Source organism: Macaca mulatta, chromosome 4, assembly GCF_049350105.2.
Source record: "Macaca mulatta isolate MMU2019108-1 chromosome 4, T2T-MMU8v2.0, whole genome shotgun sequence".
NCBI lineage: Eukaryota > Metazoa > Chordata > Mammalia > Primates > Cercopithecidae > Macaca > Macaca mulatta.
The window spans coordinates 80,917,768-80,945,509 of NC_133409.1; the positions used below are offsets into that span (position 1 = coordinate 80,917,768).

Here is a 27,742-nt window from a genome sequence, read left to right on the forward strand (position 1 = left end):
TTAAGATTTATAAATGTGTTGAATTGCCAAAAATGATTAACTGCAGTCTTTTCAGAATAACGTGGATTTAGAAACCGTAGAGAACTGTCAAATAGTTCAGTCTAAAATTCTGTAAGTTAGATTACATGGCAGGATTAGTTAGGGACTAATTTGTAATTTATTTAAAAATAAATTTCATTTTTATCAGAATAAACCTTATTAAGTTTTTGTAACTAAATACAAAGCTTCACAAACAATAGAAAATGATAGTTGAACCCTTCGTATAATAGACTATATTAGATAGAACTGACTGCATTTTTTAACTAAAATCATAGATTTGTTAAGAAACAGTGCTCAACCCTACATTCAGTCAGCTCTCTTGGTGTCTTTAGCCAGCTTCCAAGTTTTTCATCCATTACTGGACAGCCGTGCAAACTTAATTGAAAACATTTTCCAGACATTAATTGGATTCAGCCTTGAGGCATAAAGGTAGGTAGCCTAACATTTCAGAGTATATTTCTAGGGTCAGAGTAATTGTATTTATTCTAATGCTAGAATTCTCCTTTAATCCTTTCTAAGAAGTTGAAGCAAATAGTAGAAAGTTCTCTTACCACTGTTACTTTTATAACACAACTGGATGATAATGATTTTTACTGGATACGTCGTAAGAGTTCAAAGTTCTTAATAGGTGAAAGTGGACAGGTTTCTAGAAAAGATGTGTGTAAACCAGTCACTGATTAGTGAGTTGGGAGTTTTACTTAGTGTATAAGCTATTTGTGCATTGCCATAACTCATGTCATCAGAATTATTTTTAATTAAAAAATTAAGTAAGGACACTTTGTTGTTTGGTCTCCTTTTAGCTAGTGATAATACCACAACTTTGATTTTTACTTAGAGTTTTATTATTGAATATCTATTCCTTTTTACTTTGATCAGTGTTTTGAGAGTTGACATTGATAAAGTAGGGCTGCCCTGGATTTCTTGCTTTGTAATTTATCAGTGTATTGGGCACAGGTGGTCTTGGTTAGTCACTGCCTTCAATTAAATGACTTGAGATTGACCTACACATTAGGTTTGTACGTTCGTTTTACTCAGGATATTGTTTTATCACTTGAAAGGTTATGAAGTCTGTTGAAATATGTCATTTCTTCTTAAGGCTCTCTTGAAGGCCATATGAAAATCCCCTATGCTTTTCTTTTTCGGTTCCTCCACAATAGTTTCTTATCCTGTAAGGAGGAGGGAGTCCCATTCTAGATAATCAATGACTAGAATAGTTTTTTTGGTGGGTAGAGAAGGGGCAGAATTGGGCCGGGAATTTGCAATTCTAAATTTTTTAAAAAGTGTGCTTTGTCGATCCAATTTTGGGCATATAGTTCTTAAAATTATGTATATTAATGTAGTGTAGCTCTTAAAATTATATTAATTTGAAAAATACATAGGTAATCAGCCATCAGTCACATATTTATGTTGGCATGCTTTTACATGTTTACATTTAGTAAATTGTAAGCTACTGCACTTAATTTTAGCAAGTAAATGAGAAGCCATATAATTTTAAAAATAGAAGCTGTGACCATCATTGTAAATCACAATTGTTAGGTTTTTTGGACTTCATGGCTTATAGATTAGTGCAGTTTTCACAAAAGTATTTGTGGGATTTTAGGGGCAAGAAATTTGCTAAAATGAATTGAATCCAAATCATAGAAAATCCTGATTTATTTTTCTGGATAGCACTGATCACCATCTAGTACATTACAAATTTTGTTTATTTATATCTTGTCACTTTATCTTCCCTTTCCACTATATACTTCATGAAGGCAGGTTTTTTTGTCTATTTTGTTCATTGTTTGAACTCGAGTATCTAGAGTAGGGCATAGCACATAATTTAGAGCAGTGGTCCCTAACCTTTTTGGCACTAGGGACCAGTTTCGTGGAAGACAAGTTTTCCACAGTTAGAAGTCGGGGGGATGGTTTCGGGATGAAACTGTTCTACTTCAGATGGAACTTACGCCTAAATCTTTCATGGGCAGCTCACAATAGAGTTCATGCTCCTATGAGAATCAAATGTTACTGCTGATCAGACAGGAGGCAGAGCTCAGACAGTGATGTTCACGTGCCTGCCACTCACCTCCTGCTGTGTGGCCTGGTTCCTAACAGCCTGGGGATTGGGGACCCCTGATTTAGAGTAGTGTGTAACACACTATCTAGAGGAGGGCATAGTACATAATGGGTATAGAGTAGTGTGTAACACACTATCTAGAGGAGGGCATAGTACATAATGGGTATAGATTTTTGTTGAAAGATGGTAGAAACTGGTGGACAGTGTCCAGGTTCTTGGCATTTTGAACAAAGAATTGGACAAAGTGCACAAACAAGTAAAGAATGAAGCATCAAAAGCAGGTATTTATTGAAAACAAGTACACTCCACAGGGTGGGAATTGGCCCGAGCAGCTGCTCAAGGGTTTGGATACAGAATCTTCTGGGGTCTAAATACCCTATATACGTTTCCCATTGGCCACTTGGCATTCACCTCATGTAAATGAAATGGTGGCCTGCAATCAATCAGAGGTCACACCCCTATGCAAACATCTGATTGGTTGTGGGAAGCAACTCATCAGAGGCTAAAGTGAAGTTAGGAAGTTGCACTTTGTGCAATTGAAGACTTGGCCCTCAGTCTGATTGGTTGCACATAGCTACCTTCAGTTAGTCTGACTGGTTGCTATGTGCAGCCAATCAGAGGTTGGTTGCTATGTGCAACCAATCAGAGGCTGAAGTGAAGTTACAGAGTTACACTCCTATGCAAACATGTGATTGGTTGCTTTTTGCAACCTTTCAATTTCCCATCTGCCTCGCAAAAGAGGTGGGGGTTTGAAAAAGGGAGTAGTCTCTGGTCCTTTTGTTACTTAGGCGTGGAAAGTTAGGGTTTTCCTTTCAATTTATTTCTGGAAAGTCAAGGTGAAATGGCCTTAGGTTCCCTGCCTCCAGACCCTATTCTTCTGCCTCAAAACCACTCAAATGCAGTATCATTTTGATCAATATATTCTGCCATTTTCTTTGCATTTCTAAATGTTTGTCACTTTTTTCCTTTTATATCTTTAAGTGGAGTATATATTGATAGTGCTGATTCTTACAAGAGGTTGTATCCATTTGTATCTATTGCTAAATATCTCCTTTTGAGAATCCTTAGGGATTTTAAAAGTTTAATCTAGAATTTATTCTCTTGAATTATGTTGTGCCTTATGCTTTGATACAATTTAAAACTCTCAGTGTTGTTTCTTCAAGAACTTTTATGTATTTATTTTAACTTAATAAATGCTCAGAGTACATTTTCTTCTACCTAAGTTTTAACCTTTGGGCACACATGAACAGTTTTCACATAGTTGAAAACATTGATTATCTTGTAGCACTTTGGAAGAGTGTATGTGGAGTCTTGAAACTCCGTTGTTAAATTCCAGTTGTTAAGACCAGGCAATAAATACCTCATTACAGTTCTATATACCTATTTGTCATTCATGATATCTCAATATCGTATGTGTGTGTTGTCAACAAGAAAATAATTTGTTATTGTGGTTAGACCTTTTGCTTTACCACTGAAATATTGTTTCTCTGGATTATTTGAGAATGAGAATCCATTTTGCACACTAGTGTATGTCCAATTAAGGAGTAGTAAGAGACTCAGGAGGGCTCACCCTCCGAACAAGGCTCAGTAGAAACAGCCAGAATAATAATAGGATGGGTTAGATAAGTGTTAACAGCCTCTGTCCCCTCGCCTAACACTAATTAGACCTTCCTTATTCTCCTTACTACTCATCACTGTGCAGTCTGCTAATTGTTGAGGTGAGTACATTTTAAGTTCCTTCTGTACTTGAATTATCTTTACTTGCTGTCCTCAGATAAATGACTGGAGAGTTTTTTAAAACTGTGATTCAGATTGTCTGTGACTTTCTAGCAGCTTTTCTTATTATGCCATTTAATCAATAATTGACTGAATTTTGCATTTTCCTTTCCCTTCCTGTTTAGAGCTTTTTCAAAAAGAAAACAGCAAGCAAACATCTTTTTTTTAAGTCACAAAGATAGATGACTTTGCACTCATTTCAGTGCTGCAAGGCAATTTTTTATTCTTTCAAATTCCTTTATACATTTTTATTCTTATTCTAAGGGAAGTAGGTTTTTCTGTTTTTTGATTTTTATTTTTTATTGGGGGATTGGAGGAACATTTTATCTGCAAGTGCAGCTATTGAAAACTTTACTAAAAATATGTTTCTTTTAATAGTTGCATATTTTGAGGATCTTAATTGGGCTTTTTTTTTTTAAAAAATAGAAAAGTAGAAAGATTTATGAATGGAAAATAAAATACTGGAGCAAGTAACTTCCAATTTGTTTTATTTTTTTTTTTTGAGACAGAGTCTCTCTCTGTTGCCTAGGCTGGAGCAATGGCATGATCTTGGCTCACTGCAACCTCTGCCTCCCGGGTTCAAGCGATTCTCCTGCGTCAGCCTCTGAAGTAGCTGGGATCACAGGCACCCGCTACCATGCCCAGCTAATTTTTGTATTTTTGATAGCGACGGTGTTTCACTATGTTGGCCAGGCTGGTCTTGAACTCCTGACCTCAGGTGATCCACCTGGCCTCCCAAAGTGCTAGGATTGTAGGTGTGAATCATTGCGCCCAGCCTCCAATATTTTAATCAAGTGTTTCTCTCTCTTAAAAAAAATTAATGTCTTTGTAGGATGTATTAAAAGTCATGGCAAGAACCACAATTACTTTTTTCACCAACCACATACAAGGTTTATATTGTAAATCACGCTTTTTTTCTAAGACTTGCTTCGAATTTATCTCACCAGTTTGTTGAGAACAGTAGAGGAATATGTTAGTCTAATGGCTAAATTGTTTTTATACTGTAAGCTCTACAGTATAAATAGAAATACAGAAGCACTATAAAAAATATATGGTTAAAAATACCATTACTTTTTTTTTTTTTGGAGACAGAGTACAGGCTGGAGTGCAGTGATGCGATCTCCGCTCATTGCAGCCTCTGCCTCCTGGGTTCAAGCAATTCTTCTGCCTCAGCCTCCTAAGTAGCTGGGATTACAGATATGCACCATCACGCCAGGCTAATTTTTGTGTTTTTAGTAGAGACAAGGTTTCACCATGTTGGCCAGGCTGGTCTTGAACTTCCGATCTCAAGTGATCCGACTGCCTCAGCTTCCCAAAGTGCTAGGATTACAGGTGTGAGCCACCACGGTTGGCCTACTTTTTTATTTTGTATTTATTTAGAGATAGGGTTTCACTCTGTTGAACTGGAGTGTAGTGGTACGATCATAGCTCACTGTAACCTTGAGCTCCTGGGCTCAAGTGATTCTTCTGCCTCAGCCTCCCAGGTAGCTAGGGCTATAAGCACACACCACCACACCTGGCTAATTTTTTTTTTTTTTTTGAGACAGGCTGGAGTGCAGTGGTGCGATCTCAGCTCACTTCAAGCTCTGCCTCCTGTTTTCACGCCATTCTCCTGGCTCAGCCTCCCGAGTAGCTGGGACTAGAGGCGCCTGCCACCACACCTGGATAAATTTTGTATTTTTTTTTAGTAGAGACGGGGTTTCACCGTGTTAGCCAGGATGGTATTGATCTCCTGACCTTGTGATCCGCCCGCCTCAGCCTCCCAAACTGCTGGGATTACAGGCGTGAGCCACCATGCGTGGCCCACGCCTGGATAATTTTTTAAAAAATTTATAACTTTCTTTTTTAGAGATGGTGGTCTCACTATGTTGCCCAGATTGGTCTTGAACTCCTGGCCTCAAGCAGTCCTCCCACTTTGGCCTCCCAAAGCCTTGTGATTACAGGCATAAAAATAGCATTACTTTAAAACCATACACAAGTAGCTGTCTAGGTACTTAAGCTTTATTCTGTAATAGTTATTTAGTAGGGAGTTACTAGATTATCTGTGATTAATGTAGTTTATGAAGATACGTCAGATTAGGCATAATACTATTTAGTAATCTGAATTCGGAAGAATTATAATGCCTATGTTTTGATCAGTGGAGTAGTGATTATGAACATGGACTTGGGTTTGAATCCCTGCTTCACTGTTTGTGTGTTGGAGTACAGATTACATGACCTCTTTGACACTCAGTTTTGTGCTTATAAAAGTGAAGAGAATATCACCTTTCTCACAAGATGCATTAAATGAAATGATAAATGCTTATTAGCACACTGTCTGGGTACATATTAGTGCTATTTACATTATATCATTACATAGTTTTTAACATTATAATTTATATAAATGTATAGTATATTTTGTTAAAATTCCTTTATTACAGTTTCTGGATTGCTAGGTTTTAATTGCGTATTGATATATATTTTCAGTGTATTGGCTTTCATCTCTCCTGAGCCAGTTGAGAGTTGAAGACTTATTTTCTATAATTTCTTTTTTTTTTTTTTTTTAACTTTTAAGTTCAGGGGTACAAGTACAGGTTTGATACATAGGCAAAGTTGTGTCATGGGGCTTTGTTGTAGAGATTATTTCATCACGTAGGTATTAAGCCTAGTATACATTAGTTATTTTGCCTCATCCTTTCCCTCCTCCCACCCTCTACCCCTTTGAAAGGCCTCAGTGTATATTGTTCCTCTCTATATCCATGTGTTCTCATCATTGAGCTCCCACTTATTAGAGAGAACATACGGTATTTGGTTTTCTGTTCCTGTGTTAGTTTGTGAAAGATAATGACCTGCAGCTCCATTCATGTCCCTGAAAAGGACATTGTCACATTCTTTTTTTATGGCTGCATAGTATTCTGTGGTATATGTGTACCTCATTTTCTTGATCCAGTCTACCATCAGTGGGCATTTAGGTTGATTCCATGTCTTTGCTATTGTGAATAGTGCAGCAGTGAACAAATGTGTGCATATGTCTTTATAAAAGAATGATTTATATTTCTTTTGGGTTTATACCCAGTAATGGGATTGCTGGGTCAAATGGTATTTCTGTCCTTAGGTCTTTGAGGAATCACCACACTGTCCTCTACAATGGCTGAAGTAATTTACTCCCACCAACGGTGTATAAGCCTTCCTTTTTCTCTACAACCTTGCCAGCATCTGTTGTTTTTTGACTTTTTTTTTTTTTTTTTTTTTTTTGAGATGGAGTCTTGCTCTGTCACCCAGGCTGGAGTGCAGTGGTGCCATCTTGGCTCACTGCAAGCTCCGCCTCCCAGGTTCACGCCATTCTCCTGTCTCAGCCTCCCAATTAGCTGGGACTACAGGCGCCCACCACCATGCCCGGCTAATTTTTTTGTATGTTTTGGTAGAGATGGGGTTTCACCGTGTTAGCTGGGATGGTCTCGATCTCCTGACCTCGTGATCCGCCAGCCTCGGCCTCCCAAAGTGCTGGGATTACAGGCGTGAGCCACCACGCTCAGCCGTTTTTTGACTTTTTAATAATACCCATTCTTACTGGTGTGAGATGGTATCTCATTGTGGTTTTGATTTGCATTTCTCTAATCCGTGATGTTGAGCTTTTCTTTCATGTGATTTTTGGCCACATATATGTCTTCTTTTGAGAAGTGTTTGTTCATGTCCTTTGCCCACTTTTTAATGGGGTTGTTGTTTTTTGTAAATTTAAATTCCTTGTGGATGCTGGATATTAGACTTTTGTCAGATGCATAGTTTGCAGAAATTTTCTCTTGTTCTGTAGGTTTTCTGTTTATTCTGATGATAGTTTTCTTCGCTATGCAGAAACTCTTTAGTTTAATTAGATCCCAACTTTTCAGTTTTTGCTTTTGTTCCAATTGCTTTTGGCATCTTTGTCAGGAAATCTTTGCCCATGCCTAAGTCCTGAATGGTATTGCCTACATTGTTTTCCAGGGTTTTATGGTTTTGAGTTTTGCTTTTTTTTTTTTTTTTTGAGACAGAGTCTCGCTCTGTTGCCCAGACTGGAGTGCAGTGGCACGATCTTGGCTCACTGCAACCTCCACCTCCCGGATTCAAGTGATTCTTCTGCCCCAGCCTCCTGAGTAGCTGGGATTACAGGTGCGTGCCACCATGCCTGCCTGATTTTTGTAGTGTTAGTAGAGACGGGGTTTCACCATGTTGATCAGGCTGGTCTCGAACTTTTGACTTCATGATCTACCTGCCTCTGCTTTCCAAAGTGCTGGGATTATAGGCGTGAGCCACTGTACCTGGCCTGGGTTTTACATTTAAGTCTTTAATCCATCTTGAGTTAATTTTTGTGTATGATGTAAGGAAGGGGTTCAGTTTCAGTTGTTTAACTATAGCTAACCAGTTATTCCAACACCATTTATTGAATAGGGAATTCCTTTCCCCATTGCTTGTTTTTGTCAGGTTTAGTGGAAGATCAGATAGTTGTCAGGGTGCGGTCTTATTTGTGGGTTTTCTGTTCTGTTTCATTGGTTTATGTGTCTGTTTTTGTACCAGTACCATGCTGTTTTGCTCACTATATATCCTTGTAGTATAGTTTAAAGTTGGGTAGTGTGATGCCTCCAACTTTTCTTTCTGCTTAGGATTGCCTTGTCTATTTGGGCTCTTTTTTGGTTTCATATGAATTTTAAAATAGTTTTCTCTAGTTCTGTGAAGTAAATCAATTGTGGTTTAATAGGAATAGCATTGAATCTATATAAATTGCTTTGGGCAGTACAGCCATTTTACTGATAATGATTCTTCCTGTCCGTGAGCCTGGGATGTTTTTCCATTTGTTTGTATCATCTCTGATCAGTGGTTTGTAGTTCTCCTTGTAGAGATCTTTCACCTCCCTAGTCAGTTGTATTCCTAGTTATTTTATTCTTTTTGTGGCAGTTGTGAATGGGAGTTCATTCCTGACTTGCCCTCAGCTTGACTCTTAGTGTATAGGAATGCTAGTGATTTTTCCACATTGATTTTGTATTCTGAGGCTTTGTTGAGGTTGTTAATTGGCCTAAGTAGCTTTTGGGCTGAGACTGTGGGGTTTTTTAAATCTAGTGTTATGTCATCTGCAAACAGGGATAGTTTGACTTCTTTTCTTCCTATTTGTTTGGCCTTTTGTTTTTTTCTCTTGCTGATTGCCCTGGCCAGAACTTCCAATACTACATTGAATAGGAGTGGTGAGAGACAGCATCCTTGTCTTATGTTGGTTTTCAAGGTAATGCTTCCAGCTTTTGCCCATTAATTATGACACTGGCTGTGAGTTTGTCATAGATGGTTCGTGTTATTTTGAGCTATGTTCCTTAAATACCTAGTTTATTGAAAGTTTTTTTTTTTAAAAAAAAAAAAAACACAAATGGATGTTCAATTTTATCAAAAGCCTTTTCTGCATCTGTTGAGATACGTGGTTTTTGTCTTTATTTCTGCTTATGTGCTGAATCACATTTATTGATTTGTGTATGTTGAACCAACCTTGCATCCTTGGGTTGAAGCCTACTTGATTATGGTGTTTAAGCTTTTTGATGTGCTGCTGGATTCTGCTTGCCAGTGTTTTTGTTAGGGATTTTTGCATCAGTTTCATCAAGGCTATTGGTCTGACATTTTCTTTTTTTTGTTGTATCTCTGCCAGGTTTTGGTATCAGGATAATGCTGACTTCATAGAGTGAGTTAGGGAGTAGTCCCTTCTCAATTTTTTGGAATAGTTTGAATGGGAATGGTAGCAGCTTTTCTTTGTATATCTGGTGGAAATCAGCTGTGAATTCTTCTGGTCCTGGGGTTTTTTTTGGTTGGCAGGCTTATTTTCTATAATTTCTATAACAGTAGGGAACACTGTTGCTACTCTCCATCTTACTTCTATTTTGGGACCTTACAGACACTGCTTCTAGGTCAATGATCAGAGGAAAGCCATGATAAGAAGGCCCACATAGTCCTCTTATAAAATAGTGACCGAAATACTTGTTTTTCTTATATTTATAAGCTATACTTGACTACTCGTTCAGTTTAGAGGAATTACATAGATAATAATGTAGTTTTATATAACTGTTTTTATTACATAGATTATAGAATTAATGTTGAGATAGAAGTAAATTTAAATAGACATGTTAATACTACGTCCTAAAAATATTTTATTAGTATTAAAATCTTCTAATAAGGATGCTAGTCCTTTGAACCACCCTTCCTCTTTGTCAAGCCATGATCACCAGAGGCAACAATTTTCAACTTTTTAAACTTTTCCTTTAGTACGTATTTCCAAATGATAAGCTTCTGTGACTCTTTCTTAGTTTATGACTTTTAGATATTATTTAATCATTTCTTGTTATGGTAAATGATTTATAAGTTTTGGTTAGACAATATTGGTTATATATAGTTAAAGTATTATTTACTGCTCAGTCAGTAATACTGTAATAATGTTCTTTTTTGAGGATGACTATTCTTCTTGAACAATTGGCTTTGCTCAATTTTCTTTGTATGGATCAGCATTTCTTCATCTATATGCTCCTATAAAATATCTCTTCATACTCTCTTCTACAAAGACAGATTCATTAGATAGTTTGTCAGTAACATCTTTTTTTCTCCTCCATATATTAGTTCATTTTCACCTGATATAAAGAAGTACCTGAGTCTGGGTAATTGAAGAAGAAAAGAGTTTTAATTGACTCACAGTTCTGCAGGCTTAACAGGAAGCATGACTGGAAGGCCTCAGGAAACTTACAATCATGGTGGAAGATGAAGGGGAATCAGGCAGCTTCTTGACATGGCAGCAGGAGAGAGAGGGTGTGAGGGGGGCGTGCCACACACTTTTAAACCTACAGATCTTGTGAGAACTCATTCACTATCACAAGAGCAGCAAGGGAGAAATCCGCCTCCATGATCAAGTCACCTCCCACCAGGCCCCTCTTCCAATTTGACATGAGATTTAGCGGGGACACAAATCCAAACCATATCATTCCACCCCAAATCTCATGTTCTTCTCACGTTGGAAAATACAATTTCCCTTCTCAACAGTCCTCCAGTCTTAACTTATTTCAGCATTAAGTCAGAAGTCCACAGTTCAAAGTCTCATCTGAGACAGATAAGTCCCTTCTGCCTATAAGCCTGTAAAATCAAAAACAAATTAGTTGCTTCCAAGATACAGTGAGGCATTGAGTGAATGCTCCAAGTGGGAGAAATTGGCCAAAACACAGAGGCTATAGGCCCCATGCAAGTGTGAAACCTAGCAGGGCTGTTGTTAAAGCTCCAAAATAATTTCCTTTGATTCCGTGTCTCATATCCAGGGCACACTGATGCATGGGTTGGGATCCTGAGGCCTTGGGTAGCTCCGCCCCTGTGACTCAGCAGGGTACAGCCCCCTAGATTTCTTTCACAGGCTGACGTTGAGTACCTGTGGCTTTTTCAGGTGCACAGTGCAAGCTGTCAGTGGGTCTCCTATTCTTGGGTCTGGAGGGTGGTGGCCCTCTTCTCACAGCTCTACTAGGCAGTGCTCCGGTGGGGACTCAGTGTGAGGGGTTCTAACTCCACATTTCCCGTCTGCACTGCCCTAGTAGAGGTTCTCCATGAGGGCTCTACTCCTGTAGCAGACTTTTGTCTGGACAGCCCGGCATTTCCATACATCCTGTGAAATCTAGGCAGAGGTTCCAAAACATCGTCTCTTGCCTTCTGTGCACACCTGCAGGCCCAATACCACATGGAAGCTTTAAGGCTTGGGCTTGCACCCTCTAAAGCAGTGACCTGAGCTGTACCTTGGCCCCCTTTAGCCATGGCTGGAGCTGGCACTGGAGCATTTAGGATGCAGAGCACTAAGTCCCGAAGCTGCACAGAGCAGTGGGGCCCTGGGTCTGGCCTGTGAAGCCATTTTTCCCTCCTAGGCCTCCAGGCCTCTGATGTGTGGGGCTGCAGTGAAGGTCTGTGACATGCCCTGGAGATGTTTTTCCTGTTGTCTTGGTTATTAACTTTCAACTCCTTGTTACTTATGTACACTTCTGCACCTGGCTTGAATTTCTCCCCAGAAAATGGGTTTTTCTTTTCTACTGCCTGGTCAGGCTGCACATTTTCCAAACCTTTATGCTCTTTTTTTTTTTTTGAGTTGTGTTTTGCTCTTGTTGCCCAGGCTGGAGTGCAATGCGGTGATCTTGGCTCACTGCAATCTCTGCCTCCTGGGTTCAAGCATTTCTCCTGCTTCAGCCTCCTGAGTAGCTGGGATTACAGGAACCTGCCACCATGCCTGGCTGATTTTTGTATTTAGAGTAGAGATGGGGTTTCACCATGTTGGCCAAGCTGGTCTCAAAATCCTGACTTCAGGTGATCCGCCCACCTCGGTCTCCCAAAGTGCTGGGATTACAGGCGTGAGCCACAGTGCCTGGCCTTCTGTTTCCCTTTTAAACATATTCCAATTTCAAACCATCTCTTTGTGAATGCGTATAAGTGAATGCTTTCAGAATAAGCTAGGTCACATCTTGAATGCTTTGCTGGTTAGAAATTTCTTCCACCAGAGTCTGGGCATGCTGGGTCACACCTGTAATCCCAGCACTTTAGGAGGCCAAGGTGGGTGGATCACTTGAGGTGAGGTCTTCAAGACCAGCCTGTCCAACAGGGTGAGACCCCATCTCTACTAAAAACAGAAAAAATTAGTGGGGCGTGGTGGTGCACACCTATAATCCCAGCTACTTGGCAGGTGGGAGAATTGCTGGAACCTGAGAGGTTGCAGTGAGCCGAGATCATGCCAATACACTCCAGCCTGGGAGACAGAGTGAGACTTCGTTTCAAAAAAAAAGGGGGGGAAATTTCTTCCACCAGATACCCTAATTCATCTGTCTCAAGTTTAAAGTTTCACAGATCTCTAGGGCAGGGGCAAAATGCTTCCACTCCCTTATTGCTAAAGCATAGCAAGAGTGACCTTTACTCCAGTTGCCCATAAGTTCCTTATCTCTGTCTGAGATCACCTCAGCCTGGACGTCATTGTCCGTATCACTATCAGCAGTTTGATCAAAACCATTCAACAAGTCTCTAGGAAGTTCCAAACTTTCCCACATCTTACTGTTTTCTTCAGAGCCCTCCAAACTGTTCCAACCTCTGCCCTTTACCCAGTTCCAAAGTCGATTCCACATTTTCAAGTGTCTTTATAGGAGTGTCCCACTCCTGGTACCAATTTTCTATATTAGTCAGTTTTTCACACTACTATAAAGAACTACTAGAGACTGAGTAATTTGTGAAGAAAAGACATTTAATTGACTCAGAGTTCTGCTGGCTTAACAGGAAGCATGACTATGAGACCTCAGGAAACTTACAATCATGGTGGAAGGCAAAGGGGGAAGCAAGCACCTTCTTCACATGGTGGCAGGAGAGAGAGAGAAAGAGTGTGAGGGGGGATGTACCACACACTTTTAAACCATGAGATCTCATGAGAGCAGCAAGGGGGAAATCTGTCCCCATGCTCCAGTCACCTCTCACCAGGTCCCTTCCTCCAATTCAACGGGAGATTTTGGCAGGGACACAAATCTAAACCATATCACCCTCTAAACCTAGAAATAATCTTAGTGTCTCTCCCGTGTTTGATCTCCATATTCTAGATTCCATGTCTTCTATTTTGGTTTATTCTCTTTCTTTGGAGGAGGATATACTTCAGTAGCTTCTTGAGAAAAGGTGCATTGAAGGTAATTTAAAAAATAAAATAGTTAAACATTTTTATTTATAAGCATCTATTTGAATAATAGTGTAGTTGGCTGTAGAATTCTGCATATAGAGTAATATATCTTACAATTTTGAAGGCTTTTACATTTTAGATTTCTGTGTTGCTGTTGAGAAGTTTAATGCCCACATGATTTTTGTTTATCTCTGGAATCTTCTATCCCTGATGTTATCATGAAATTTCACTTTGACATGCCTTGTTGAAGGTCTTTTAATTTGATAGACTAGACATTTGTTGAGCCTTTTAAACCTGGTACCTGATGTCTTTCAGTTCTGGGAACCTTTTTTGTATTATTTCTTGGTTATTCCCCTTTGATCCCTCACCCCCTTTTTTTTCTTTATTCTCATTTTCTTCAGTATGTCTCCCTTGATTGATTCACAAATTTTCTCATCTTTCCTATTTTCTATTTTGTCTTTTTATTCTACTTTGTAGAATTCCTGAACATTTTCTTTTTAAACTTCTGTTGAATTTTTACTTATTGCATTGTATTTTTGATTTCTCATTCCCTGAATATTTTCTACCCAACTTCCTTTTCTCATTCCATGGCATAATTTCTTTTCTGTTTGAGGTTGTCAGTTACTTTTCTAATTTTTATTGTTTTCTTTGGTTCCCTTTACTGTCTTTGTTATTCTGAGTTCCATTTTTTGATTTGTTGTAATTTTTGTTTTTCAGGTTAGAGGCCTGCTTCAGTTGTATTTTAAATATTGTCTGTTCATTCGTGTATAATGGTGAGGCACTCAAATGTTGACTGGAAGCGTTGTGTACATGAGTTGAGTTTGTTGACTACTTGGTTTGACTGTATACCAAGGTTTCTCAGTCTCAACACTATTGGTATTTTGGATCTGATAATTCTTTGTTGTGGGGGCTGTCATCTGCGTTTTAGGATGTTTAGCTGCATCCCTGACCTCTACCCACTAGCTGCCAATAGCAGTTTCCCTTCCGCGGTCATAAAAATAAAAAAGTTGCCTCATGTTCTCAGAGGGAAATTTTAACCTTGGTTGGGGACGACTGCTATAGACCCATTGTTCCGAATTGGGCTGTTTCTTTATTTTTAATTTTTATTTCTTTTTAGACATAGGGTCTTGCTTTACAGATAGTGTCTTGCATGCAGCACCATGCTTGGCTAATTTTAAAATTTTGTTGTGGAAATGGGATCTCTCTAAATTGCCCAGGCTGGTCTTGAACTCCTGGCCTCAAATGATCTTTCCACCTTGGTTTTCCAAAGTCTTAGAATTACAGGCATGAGCCACTGTGTCTGTCTGAACTGAGCTGTTTCTCTGGGGACTGTCTCATGCCAGTATCTGTAAGATTCTTTTCTGATGCCAGTATTGAGAGGAAGCTTTTAATTCCTTCTACCTGAGGTTTTTAAGCCTGCCTGCTGGATTTCTGGGAGCCTAGTTGGAACGTGGAGGCTGGAGGTTTTCACTTAATTTGTTGTTTTCACGATGGCTCCTCATCTTTGCTCCACCTGTGTTTCTTGGCTCCCATTCCAGAGACTCTCTGTTCACTTTGTGCAGAGAGTAAACTTCCCATCTTCTGAGACAATTTAAAGAGGGATAGTAACTAACTGGATGGGATGGGAAGAAAGGTCCTAAGGGAGAGTCTGTTTCTTTTATTGACTTTCAACTATTCCTCCTATTTTTAGCTCTACATAACCACTCCTATGTTCCAAGGTACCTGGTACTTCCAATTTCCTCTATTCCTTTTTTTTTTTTTTTTTTTTCTTAATGTGTGTGTTCTGGAGTAAGAATTTAGTTGCTTATTGTTGGAATCTCCGTTTGTGGGCAGTTAGACTTCAGCTTTCTTTGATCTGCTAAGTGAGTTACTATTTCTCCATTTGCTTGCTGTATTTCCAAAACTTACTGGCTCATCCAGTATGCTGTTGTTTTCTTTCTTGTTCTTCTTCCTTTAGGTGTTTAGTTTTATTATTTTACGGACATTGTGCTTTGTTTAAAAGCAGCAAAAAAGATGAACAGATATGTTCAATCCAGAAGTAATAAATGTCTAATTTCAAACTATTAAGGGGCCCTGCTCTGTTGTCCAGGCTGGAATGCAGTGGTGTAATATAGTTCATAGTAGCCTTGAGCTCCTGGGCTCAAACGATCCTCCCGCCTCAGCCTCCTGAGTAGCTAGGCCTACTACTATGATGTGCTACCATGACTAGCTCATTTTTTAATGTTTTTGTAAAAATGGGGTCTCACTATATAGAATAAACTGGTCTCAAACTACTGGCCTCAAGCCACCTATTGCCTCATGTTTTATGTTTTTACATTTTCTTCCTTTTTGCAGGAAAAACTCAAATTAGAATTTTAGGAATAAAACCATATAAGTTTTTTTTTTAAAAGGTTTTCAACTGGGCCCTATCCTGTCCTTAATCAACAGATATGTATTTTTAAGATTTTATATTAGCGTACTCTTTTAGTATGAGTCAAATGATTGGAGGAGTAGAACTTAGGGGACTAAGTATGTATTAATGGCAATCAGTGAAATTGAGCCTGTATATGCTACTGTTAATAGCAAAAGGGTTTCTTAGCTTTTTAAAATTTTGTATTTTAATAATTATTCTCTTGACTTTGGGAAAGTTTTACTTTGGTACTTATTTTTTTAGAGGTGAAGAATTCTGGTATTTAAAGCAATTTAAATTTAAATGTCTAAAGCAGTAGGGTCCAATTCACTAGCCACATGTGACTATTTAGATTCAAATGAGCTATAATTAAATACAATTAAAATTTTAGTTTCTTAGCTGTACTAGCCACATTTCAAGTACTTGGTAGCCATATGTGACTACTGACTACTTTTGATACAGTGCTGCTCTAAAGACTTCCAGATTAGCACAATTTCTATTACACTGAGAATTCCACATGTATTGTGTTGTGCCTGAGAAACTTAGAGCTTACAAAAAGTTGAATTTGCTCAGCCTTAGGAATTGTCACATGTCCAGTCAGTTCCTATGTAAAGCTTCAAGCTGTGGAAAGAACTTTCCTTATATGGACTAAAATTGTGGTAATTGTATCTTTTGTTTCATTCCTCTGGCTTTACTTTTAATTATTTTTTTCCCCTTCAGACAGTGCAATGCTTGCTAGACAGTGGTGCTGATATTAACAGGCCAAATGTATCAGGAGCAACTCCATTGTACTTTGCTTGCAGGTATGATATTTTATATTTCCAGATGCTGTGTATACTCGTGTATATATATGTATATAAAGAAATATATTTCCAGATGTATGTATACTCTATTTCTAGACACACATATTTCTGTGTATTTTCTAAAGCTCTTGTTTTCCCACAAATATTGTGCTCTCTTTTAAGATTAAGTATAATCTCTCTTTTAAGATGAAGTGTTATGTTTCTATTACTTAACTGCATGAGGAAAAGTATTTTCTGTTATATTTAATTGCCATTGCTTTTATGTTATATGTGGGAGCTTTTGATTTGCTTGATTACTTCAATTTTAGACTAAGTACTTATTAACAAAAGACAAATTGGTAACCTGGTAATTCCCATAGTTTACTGTATTCTGTAACCAGGTCATTTCCAGTGGGATAAGCTGTTGGAATATATCTTGATCCAAAGCCATGTCTTTATTTCTCTGTATCTATAACCAAAAAAATATCTTGAGTCAGTCTTGTTAGATGTTGTTATACATTAAGTTATTTTCGTATTTCTGTATTGGTTCATTTTCTTGACGTGTGCATTTCGTTCACTTATTCATTCATGTATTCATCAAATGTTTAGTTAGCACTCACTGTGTCATGCATTGTTGTAGGTGTGTAAAACAGTAATAAACTCTAGTCCCTAAGGAGCTAATAGTATAATTATACACATGCTGTCACACCCACACACATATATAAAAATATATACACACCTATCTATTATGTATTATGTAAATGTAGTTTGCAGTTAGCATCAGTTCACAGAACACTATAGTGATTCTTCTTTTTGATTTAAATTGTATGAATTGTAATATTTATTTCGGCCTTTATATCCCGATATAGAGCTCTCCAGAAAGCTCCTCTCTTCTTCTTTTTTTCTGTTTTATATCATTTTATTGGAAGTTGGTTTTAGGTTGAAAGACCTGCATTTTTTCTTGTTTAGCTTCTTTTTTGGGGTCTCTCATGTTCCTTTGATGAGACCGATTCAGATCATCTGTTTAACAACCCTGTATTAGAATTCAGGGGCTTTTGGGTTTCTAGACTTGCAGATCTTTCTGATTCCAGCCACTTTCTTAACATTATATTTATGATTTGGTTGCTTGGCTAGAAAACCAGTTCCTTCCATAGTGTCCTGAATTTATGAATAATACCATCATTTGATCCCCCATAATCATATCCTATCTTGAAGGGTTATCTTTAGATCAGACCTTTTTTTGAAGCTCCAGATTTGAATGTCCATCTCCCTGATTAACATCATCACTTAGAAGTACCGCAGAATCTCAGATATTAACATGTCAAAATATAGCTTCAGATTTTCCTCCTCAAACCTTTCCTCCAGTTTTTCCTCATCTTAATCAATAGAAACCTTATCCTCTCAGTTGTTTAAATTAGAAATAATTAGGTTATTTTTTATTTCTCTCTCTCTCTTTGTGAACTTGGAATTTATTAGTAAGTTCTGTAAATTCTACCTTCAGAATATGTTTGGAATCTCAACTTCTAACTCAACCAAAACCACCTTAATGTTGTTACCTTTTGCTTAGAGTACTTCAGTAATCTCTACACTGGTCTCCCTGATTCCTATGTTGTTTCCCTCCAGTCTCTTGTTTCCTCAGCAAAGTGATCTTAAAAAAAATGCTGGCTTCATAAAATGAGTTAGGGAGGATTCCTTCTTTGTCTATTGATTGGAATAGTTTCAGAAGGAATGGTACTAGCCATTCAGAGGAATGGTACCAGCTCCTCTTTGTACCTCTGGTAGAATTCGGCTGTGAATCCATCTATTCTGACTTTTCTTGGTTGGTAGGCTATTAATTATTGCCTCAATTTCAGAGCCTGTTATTGGTGTATTCAGAGATTCAACTTCTTCCTGGTTTAGTCTTGGGAAGGTATATGCGTCCAGGAATTTATTCATTTCTTCTAGATTTTCTAGTTTATTTGCGTAGGGGTGTTTATAGTATTCTCTGATGGTAGTTTGTATTTCTGTAGGATAGGTGGTGATACCCCCGTTATCATTTTTTGCTGTGTCTATTTGATTCTTCTCTCTCTTCTTTATTAGTCTTGCTAGCAGTCTAGCTATTTTGTTGCTCTGTTCGAAACAGCTCCTGGATTCATTGTTTTTCTGTGTCTCTGTCTCCTTCAGTTCTGCTCTGATCTTAGTTATTTCTTGCCCTCTGCTAACTTTTGAATTTGTTTGCTGTTGCTTCTCTAGTTCTTTTAATTGTAATGTTAGGGTGTTGATTTTTGATCTTTCTGCTTTCTCTTGTGGGCATTTAGTGCTATAAATTTCCCTCTGCATGTTGCTTTAAATGTGTCCCAGAGATTCTGGTACATTGTGTCTTTGTTCTCATTGGTTTCAAAGAACATCTTTATTTCTGCCTTAATTTCGTTATTTACCCAGTAGTCATTCAGGAACAGGCTGTTCAGTTTCCATGTAGTTGTACGGTTTTGAGTGAGTTTCTTAATCCTGAGTTCTAATTTGATTGCACTGTGCTCTGAGAGACAGTGTGTGATTTCTGTTCTTTTACGTTTGCTGAGGAGTGCTTTACTTCCAATTATGTGATCAATTTTAGAATAAGTGCAATGTGGTGCTGAGAATAATGTATATTCTGTTGATTTGGAATGGAAAGTTCTGTAGATGTCTATTAGGTGTGCTTGGTGCATAGTTAAAGTCCTGGATATCCTTGTTAGCCTTCTGTTGTGTTGATCTGTCTATTATTTACAGTGAGGTGTTTAAGTCTCCCATTATTATTGTGTGGGAGTCTAAGTCTCTTTGTATGTCTCTAAGGACTTGGTTTATGAATCTGGGTGCTCCTGTATTGGGTGCTTATATATTTAGGATAGTTAGCTCTTCTTGTTGAATTGATCCCTTTACCATTATGTAATGGCCTTGTCTCTTTTGATCTTTGTTGGTTTAAAGTCTGTTTTATCCAGGATTGCAACCCCTGCTTTTTTTTTTTTTTTTTTTTTTTGCTTTCCATTTGCTTAGTAGATCTTCTTCCATCCCTCTTTTTTGAGCCTATGTGTGTCTCTGCATGTGAGATGGGTCTCCTGAATACAGCACACTGATGTGTCTTGACCCTTTATCCAGTTTGCCAGTATGTCTTTTAATTGGGGCATTTAGCCCATTTGCATTTAAGGTTAATATTATTATGTGTGAATTTGATCCTGTCATTATGTTAGCTGATTATTTTGCTTATTAATTGATGCAGTTTTTTCATAGCATTGATGGTCTTTACAGTTTGGCATGTTTTTGCCATGGCTGGTACTGGTTGTTGCTTTTCATGTTTAGTGCTTCCTTCAGGAGGAGCTCTTGTAAGGCACGTCTGGTGGTGACAAAATCTCTCAGCATTTGCATGTCTGTAAAGGATTTTATTTCTCCACTTATGAAGCTTAATTTGGCTTGATATGAAATTCTGAGTTGAAAATTATTTTCTTTAAGAATGTTGAATATTAGCTCCCACTCTCTTCTGACTTGTAGGGTTTCTGCTGAGAGATCCTCTGTTAGTCTGATGGACTTGCCTTTGTGGGTAACCCGACCTTTCTCTCTGGCTGCCCTTAATATTTTTTCCTTCATTTCAGCCTTGGTGAATCTGACAATTATGTGTCTTGGAGTTGCTCTTCTCGAGGAGTATCTTTGTGGTGTTCTCTGTGTTTCCTGAATTTGAATGTTGGCCTGTCTTGCTAGATTGGGGAAGTTCTCCTGGATAATATCCTGAAGAGTGTTTTCCAATTTGGCTTCATTCTCCCCGCCACTTTCAGGTACAACAATCAGACATAGATTTGGTCTTTTCACATAGTCCCATATTTCTTGGAGGTTTTGTTCATTTCTTTTTACTCTTTTTTTCTCTAATCTTGTCTTCTCGCTTTATTTCATTAATTTGGTCTTCATTCACTGATATCCTTTCTTACACTTGATCAAATTGGCTATTGAAGCTTGTGCATGCGTTACAGAGTTCTCCAGCCATGGTTTTCAGCTCCATCAGGTCATTTAACGTCTTCTCTACACTGTTTATTCTAGTTAGCCATTAATGTAACCTTTTTTCAAGGTTTTTAGTTTCCTTGTGATGGGTTAGAACATCTTTCTTTAGCTTGGAGAAGTAGTTATTACCAACCTTCTGAAGCCTACTTCTGTCAACTCGTCAAAGCCATTCTCCATCCCTCTTTGTTCCGTTGCTGGTGAGGAGCTGCGATCCATTGGAGGAGAAGAGGCACTCTGGTTTTTAGAATTTTCAGCTTTTCTGCTCTGGTTTCTCCCCATCTTTGTGGTTTTGTCTACCTTTGGTCTTTGATGTTGGTGACCTACAGATGAAGTGTTGGTGTGGATGTCCTTTTTGTTGTTGTTGATACTATTCCTTTCTGTTTGTTAGTTTTCCTTCTGACAGTCAGACCCCTCAGCTGCAGGTCTGTCGGAGTTTGCTGGAGGTCCATTCCAGACCCTGTTTGCCTGGGTATCACCAGCGGAGGTTGCAGAATAGCAAATATTGCTGCCTGTTCCTTCCTCTGGAAGCTTCGTCGCAGAGGGGCACCCGCCTGTATGAGGTGTCTGTCGGCCCCTACTAGGAGGTGTCTCCCAGTTAGGCTACACAGGGGTCAGGGACCCACTTGAGGAGGCAGTCTGTCCATTCTCAGAACTCAGACGCCATGCTGGGAGAACCACTGCTCTCTTCCGAGCTGTCAGACAGCGACATTTAAGTCTGCAGAAGTTGTCTGCTGCCTTTTATTCAGCTATGCCCTGCCCACAGAGGTGGAGTCTATAGAGGCAGTAGGCCTTGCTGAGCTGCAGTGGGCTCCACCTAGTTCGAGCTTCCTGGTAGCTTTGTTTACCTACTCAAGCCTCAGTAATGGCAGATGCCCCTGGCAGCCTGGCAGGTCAATCTCAGACTGCTGCGTTAGCAGTGAGCAAGGCTCCGTGGGCATGGGACCCGCCGAGCCAGGCATGGGACGGAATCTCCTGGTGTGTTGTTTGCTAAGACCTTGGGAAAAGTGCAGTATTTTGGCAGGAGTGTCCTGTTTTTCCAGGTAGTCTGTCACGGCTTCCCTTGGCTAGGAAAGGGAAATCCCCCGACCCCTTGGGCTTCCCAGGTGAGGCGACGCCCCACCCTACTTCGGCTCACCCTCCGTGGGCTGCACCTGCTGTCCAACCAGTCCCATTGAGATCAACCAGGTACCTCATTTGGAAATGCAGAAATCACCTATCTTCTGTGTCGATCACTCTGGGAGCTGCAGACCGGAGCTGTTCATATTCGGCCATCTTGGAACGGGAGTCTTGAGACTAAATTGTTTACTTTTACAGGTCACAAAACATAAAGGACAATCTCTGTTTATCTTGCTAGAGCAGCATGATATCGATGAAAGATTTTGGAGTCAGACTGATACAGATTCAAATTCTGGTCTGCCATGTAACTGTTCATCTTGAGCAGCTCCATTATATTCTTGAGCCATGGTTTTCTCATCTGAAAAATTGGGTGAATATTGTTAAAATAAAAATCTTAGAAAAAATAAGTTTTAAGTTTATTTAAATGAAAAACGATTCATGAATCAGGCAGCACTCAGAATCAGAAGCGGGTGAGAGAGCTCTTCCCAGCAGTTTCTAAGTAATGAGCTTTTATAGGCTGAATATGGAAGCAAAGTAGAGAAATCACGTGACTGGCTACCCTTATGTATGTATTTGCCTAATTTGGTCATGGTGTGAAGAATTGGCTGTCTAATTTCTTGAAACCGCTCTTTGTTGCAAAATACATACTCCCAAGTTAAGCTGAAGTTTGTTACAGAGGAACTCAGAAGTATAGTGACTGTCTCAGGCTAATGGCCTCCTGTTCGCTTAATTTAAGGAGGCTTATAACAGTGTCAGCACTAAGTCAGACTTTGGACAGAGGACTGAGCATAATGCTTGTTACCTAGTGTATCCTAAATAAATTGTGTTTCAGGTCTCTTGTTATTTTCTATAGTGCGGTGTTGTCTTTAATACTTATTTGTCAAATGAACGGTGTCTGAAGTTAAAGCCTATAATACAATTCATTGAATGTATCGAGTACATGTTATAAGACAACTGCCATGCTTGGTGGTATGGAACAGGTCTACTGTCAAGAAGTTTACAATTTAATTGGAAAAAATTGGACACATGGATGTTAAAGAACTGTAAAAGAGATATCATTAAAATTGAACTCAGCAGTTTTATAAGATGGATTCCTTAGAACCTTGGCTACTAGCAAAAGTATCACTATATCCCTAAATAAATTAAGCTCAAGTTAGTTGCTTTTCACTTGGCCTCTATTTTTAGGTATGTGAAAGAAAGGAACAGTGTAAATTAAACATTAATCACCGTTAGCTATTGTTTATAACATCTTGACCAACACTTTGAGCTGAATGACAAGTAATGCTTGATGAAGACTTCTTGCTTGATGCTGGTAAAGCTGATTATTGTTCCTTTCAAAGGGATTGCTGATTTACTTTTTTGATTTTTCTCGAATAAATTAGATATTATTCTTAAGTTCTGGCTTATTGGTATTAAGGAAGATAATCAGTGTAATAATAAAGTATCAAGAGAGTGATAGACCTATAATAACTGTTGCAGGGTTTTCTGGCACTAGATTCATAGTAGGATACTATTAAGTTTTTTTTAAAAACACTTTAATTCCAATTGGCTATAAATTATTTTTCATACAGTGCCATTTTGTGAAACAGAATTTTAAGTTTCTGAGAAATCTGTGTAGTGTTTTTCTTTGTGAAATCACATGCCTCTCTAGGTAATGTTATTGTGGAAAGACTATTGGTCTAGAAGCCCAGGTGCCTGAGTTCTAGTTTCACCTGTGCTTTGATTACTTGCTTTTCTCATATACAGAGTACTTTTTGGATTCATGCTCTTCCAAACTGTACAACTTATTTGGACCTTTCTTTCTTTCTCTTTTCCTTTTCCTTTTCCCTTCCCTTCCCCTTCCATCCCATCCCCCCCTCCCCTCCCTCCCTTCCCTTTTCTTTTTTTTTCTTTCTTTTCTTGACAGGGTTTCGCTCTTGTTACCCAGGCTGGAGTACAATGGGGCATTCTTGGCTCACTGCAATCTCTGCCTCCTGGGTTCAAGTGATTCTCCTGCCTTAGCCTCCCAAGTAGCTGGGATTACAGGCACCTGCCACCACGCCCAGCTAATTTTGAATTTTTAATAGAGACGGGGTTTCACCATGTTGGCCAGGCTGGTCTTGAACTCCTGACCTCAGGTGATCCACCTACCCTGACCTCCCAAAGTGCTGGGATTACAGGTGTGAGTCACCATGCCTGGCCCTGGGCATTTCTTAAGAATCAGCCGTTAACATTAATTTCCCTGGAGTGATAGTTACCAATTCTATTTCTACAAGAGAGAGCAATCAGGGAATGAGGCATGTGGATAGGAGAGTTCATTCTAGGACAGATTGAATACCCATCTGCAGAAGCCAAACTGAGTGGGTTGGTAAAATGAAGGTCAAAAGCTAGATAGTATTTTTGGCTAATAACCCCACTTCATGTTCCCTTTTTCCCCAGATTCTCTTCCATTGGTTTTACTTTTCTCCTTCCTTTGTTTTAATTTTTTTTTTGACAACGTATTACAAGTGTGCCATAAAATGTACTCTTGTTTTGACTCTTGAGGTTCTTTTGGATTAAGAAGCTTAGAGACTTGGATGTGTGTAGTAGGAAGAAGGTGAGGCTAAAGTTGCAAATGGTCAAGTTAAGGTGGAGAGAGAGATTAGGAAGTGAATGTAAGAAAAAAATAAAGCAGAAGGCTCAGTAGTAGTTACTTATCCCCAAAATATTATGCCTATTTTAGGAAATGTGACACAAATTCAATTCTAAAATTTAGTAGGCCACTTTCTGGTCTACATAGTGAAAGCATGGCTTAACTTTGAGAGAAGTTTTTCTGATTGTGAGCATGTGTTTCACATCCTCTTGTCTTAATTTTTAAAATTGTTAGTTTTTATTGACTCATAATAAATGACTATCCATAATTCGTAGAGAAAGACTTTTAAAAAGATTGTCTTTTTAACTTGCTTCTCTTTCTACACAGTCATGGTCAGAGAGATACAGCACAGATTCTACTACTACGAGGGGCCAAATATCTGCCAGATAAAAATGGAGTAACTCCTCTGGATTTATGTGTGCAGGTATGTTTTTAATTTATATTCTGAGCCCCTTATCTTTATAATAGAAACTGGAGTGGTAACAATTATAATTTTTTTCAATGAAAGGGTAGGTGCAAAGATTTTTATTGTGTGAAGAATATAAACTTTAAAAGGAACTGTTTTTAAACCTGGATAATTTGAAGTCTTGTTTTTAGGGTGGATATGGAGAGACTTGTGAAGTGTTAATTCAGTATCACCCGAGGCTTTTTCAGACTATTATTCAAATGACACAGAATGAAGACCTCCGAGAAAACATGGTAATGTATTTGTGCTAGTAGCTTGTAAATGAAGACACTTTATTTCTGCTTAGCATATATGACATTTTACAAATGTGCTTAGCTTAGTAATTTTCCTTATTGTCACAAATATCTTAATAATTAGCTTATCTGCATTATAGGATAAGTATGAGTTAGATAATAATTAATACAGTTTTTGCTAATATTTGGCCATATAAATCTTCTGCCCTATGGGTCTTTGGTCTCTCCTTAAGATAACTAGAATAGGCTGGGTGTGGTATCACGCCTGTAATTCCAGCATTTTGGGAGGCTGAGGTGGGTGGATTGCTTGAGTCCATGAGTTTGAGACTAGCTTGTGCAACAAAGACACAGTCTCTTAAAAAAAAAATTACAAAAATTAGCTATATGTAGTGGCATGCGTTTGTAGTCCGAGCTGCTTGGGAGGCTGAGCTGGGAGGAGGGATTGAGCCTAGGAGGTTGAGCCTGCAGTGAGCCGAGATCATGTCCCTGCCTGCTACACTCTAGCCTGGGCGATACAGTGATGCTGTGACTTTAAATAAAAAAAAAAAAAATGTTCCCATGGCAAGAGGAAAAGACTGTGGAGGAATATCATTATGATTGGTAATCACTAGTTTACTCAGCTATGTGTTTGTGATAGTTTAAGTCTCAGAAAAATTGCTCTAAATTTCTCTTTTATTTTAGAAGTTTAGAATTAAATTTCCAAAACTATACTTGGTGTTTTTAAAATTCTATCTATATTTACTATTGTTTTGTAACTGGGTGATTTTCAACAAAGATTTTATTGTGTATCATTATATCTCTATATTAGCTTTTAAATGTATGCAAGGCAGAATAACTAAAGGACTTGATTTAGACTAATTGGCTTTAAGATAATTAATAAGTACTTAATTGTTTAATAAGATTTAATGGATTGCCATGTAATCACATTTTTTTTATTTATAAAAAATTTAGTTACGGCAAGTTCTGGAGCATTTGTCTCAGCAAAGTGAAAGTCAGTACCTAAAGATTCTAACAAGCCTTGCTGAAGTTGCTACAACAAATGGTCATAAACTGCTTAGGTAAGTGTTTCGCAATAAGAGGAAATCAATAGGTAGCAGTGTCTGTTGGCTTCACCTCCTAAGTAGTTTATTCTGTGGGACGCCTTTTGTCAGTGATAACGATGTTATAAAAATTTGCTGACTTCTGGTTTGTTTTGTTTGAAAGGACCAGGGTAATCAACTATTGCTAAAGAGATTTTAATCTCTCTGAAGAGAGTGAATTTGGGCATATGTGTCTAGAATTTTGTGAAATGATTACTTACCTAGACATGTAAGTAAATGTACATGAAGAAGAATCGAGAAAGTTCAGGAATCTTGACCACTAATGAATAAAATAAAAGTAGGTACAAGCTACTGTTTAACTTTTCAGTGTACTCTCATGACCCCCTCATAAAGTTTTTTTCTCTGAACTGTCCCCCTCAGTTAAGTTCTTTATTGTTTCTAAAAGATCCTGTGGTTTTAATGGCTCATCACTAAGTTCATGGAGTTAATGCCTTATATTACTTGAATTTATATATGAAGTGTTTTTCTGTAGCTACACTTCTTTCTATGTGGCTGGCTACCCCAATTAGGAATAAGCAGCCACTGAGAAATGATTATTCCCTTATTATTTCTTAGCCTGCAGATTTGACCCCTTTCTAATTTGGATGCTTTCCCCTTCATATTATTCGTTTTACTAATTACTTCCACTCCTAGTAGATTGACAGGTCAAGATCTTCTCCCATCTCTGTAGTTGCAACTGAAATTTTTTCCACCCAACACCATGCTACTTCTTTAAATCAGCTGTATTATTAAATTTATTATTCTAGCCATTTGTTTCAGTCTTCTTTGGGACTTTTCATGTATTTCAGATCAGAATCACATTCTGTACTGTTTACTTAAAAGGCCCTTTGCTAGGTTCCTTATACTTCGTGATTCCAAGATCACCTTCTTATATTCTTTTAACCATTTAGTCTTTTTTCAGCAATTCTACTCAATATACCATTTATTCATTTTAAAAATTATTCTATTTCTACCATTGAGACTACTCATAGACTCTGTCTATAACAGTCATTGAATTCTAGCTTTCCGTAATGCTCTTATTTAGTTATTCCCAGTAATCCGTGTATTTCATGGAACCCTTGTAAGATTCAGATATACTAACTAAAAGCATGGGCTTGGAGTCAGCCAGACTCAGACTTACATCCAGACATCATCATTTACTGTGTTACCTTAGCAACTAACTTTTCCCTTCAACATCCACCCATCCATCGAATATATATATACATATATATATGTGTATGTATATATGTATATATACACACACACACACATATATAATTATTATTTTTTTATACAGAGTCTCACTCTGTTGCCCAGGCTGAAGTACAGTGGCACAATCTTGGCTCACTGCAACCTCCGCCTCCCAGATTCAAGCAATTCTCCTGCCCCAGCCTCCCAAGTAGCTGGGATTACAGGCACGCACCACCACGCCCGGCTAATTTTTTGTATTTTTAATAGAGATGGGGTTTCACCATGTTGCCCAGGCTGGTCTTGAACTCCTGAGCTCAGGCAATTGGCTCGCCTCAGCCTCCCAGAGTGCT

The 27,742-nt window shown here is 38.4% G+C and overlaps 1 protein-coding gene across 4 annotated transcripts in view; it reads left to right on the forward strand.

Annotated features, from left to right (window-relative positions):
- HACE1 (HECT domain and ankyrin repeat containing E3 ubiquitin protein ligase 1) overlaps positions 1–27,742 on the forward strand; it is a 126,917-nt gene that overhangs the window by 33,220 nt on the left and 65,955 nt on the right. For all 4 annotated transcript variants that reach the window (XM_015137024.2, XM_028847311.2, XM_028847314.2 and 1 more), the window contains 4 exons: positions 16,633–16,715; positions 24,751–24,847; positions 25,021–25,122; positions 26,074–26,180. In XM_015137024.2, the coding sequence (XP_014992510.1) occupies positions 16,633–16,715; positions 24,751–24,847; positions 25,021–25,122; positions 26,074–26,180 (389 nt within the window). The remainder of the gene's footprint in view (positions 1–16,632; positions 16,716–24,750; positions 24,848–25,020; positions 25,123–26,073; positions 26,181–27,742) is intronic.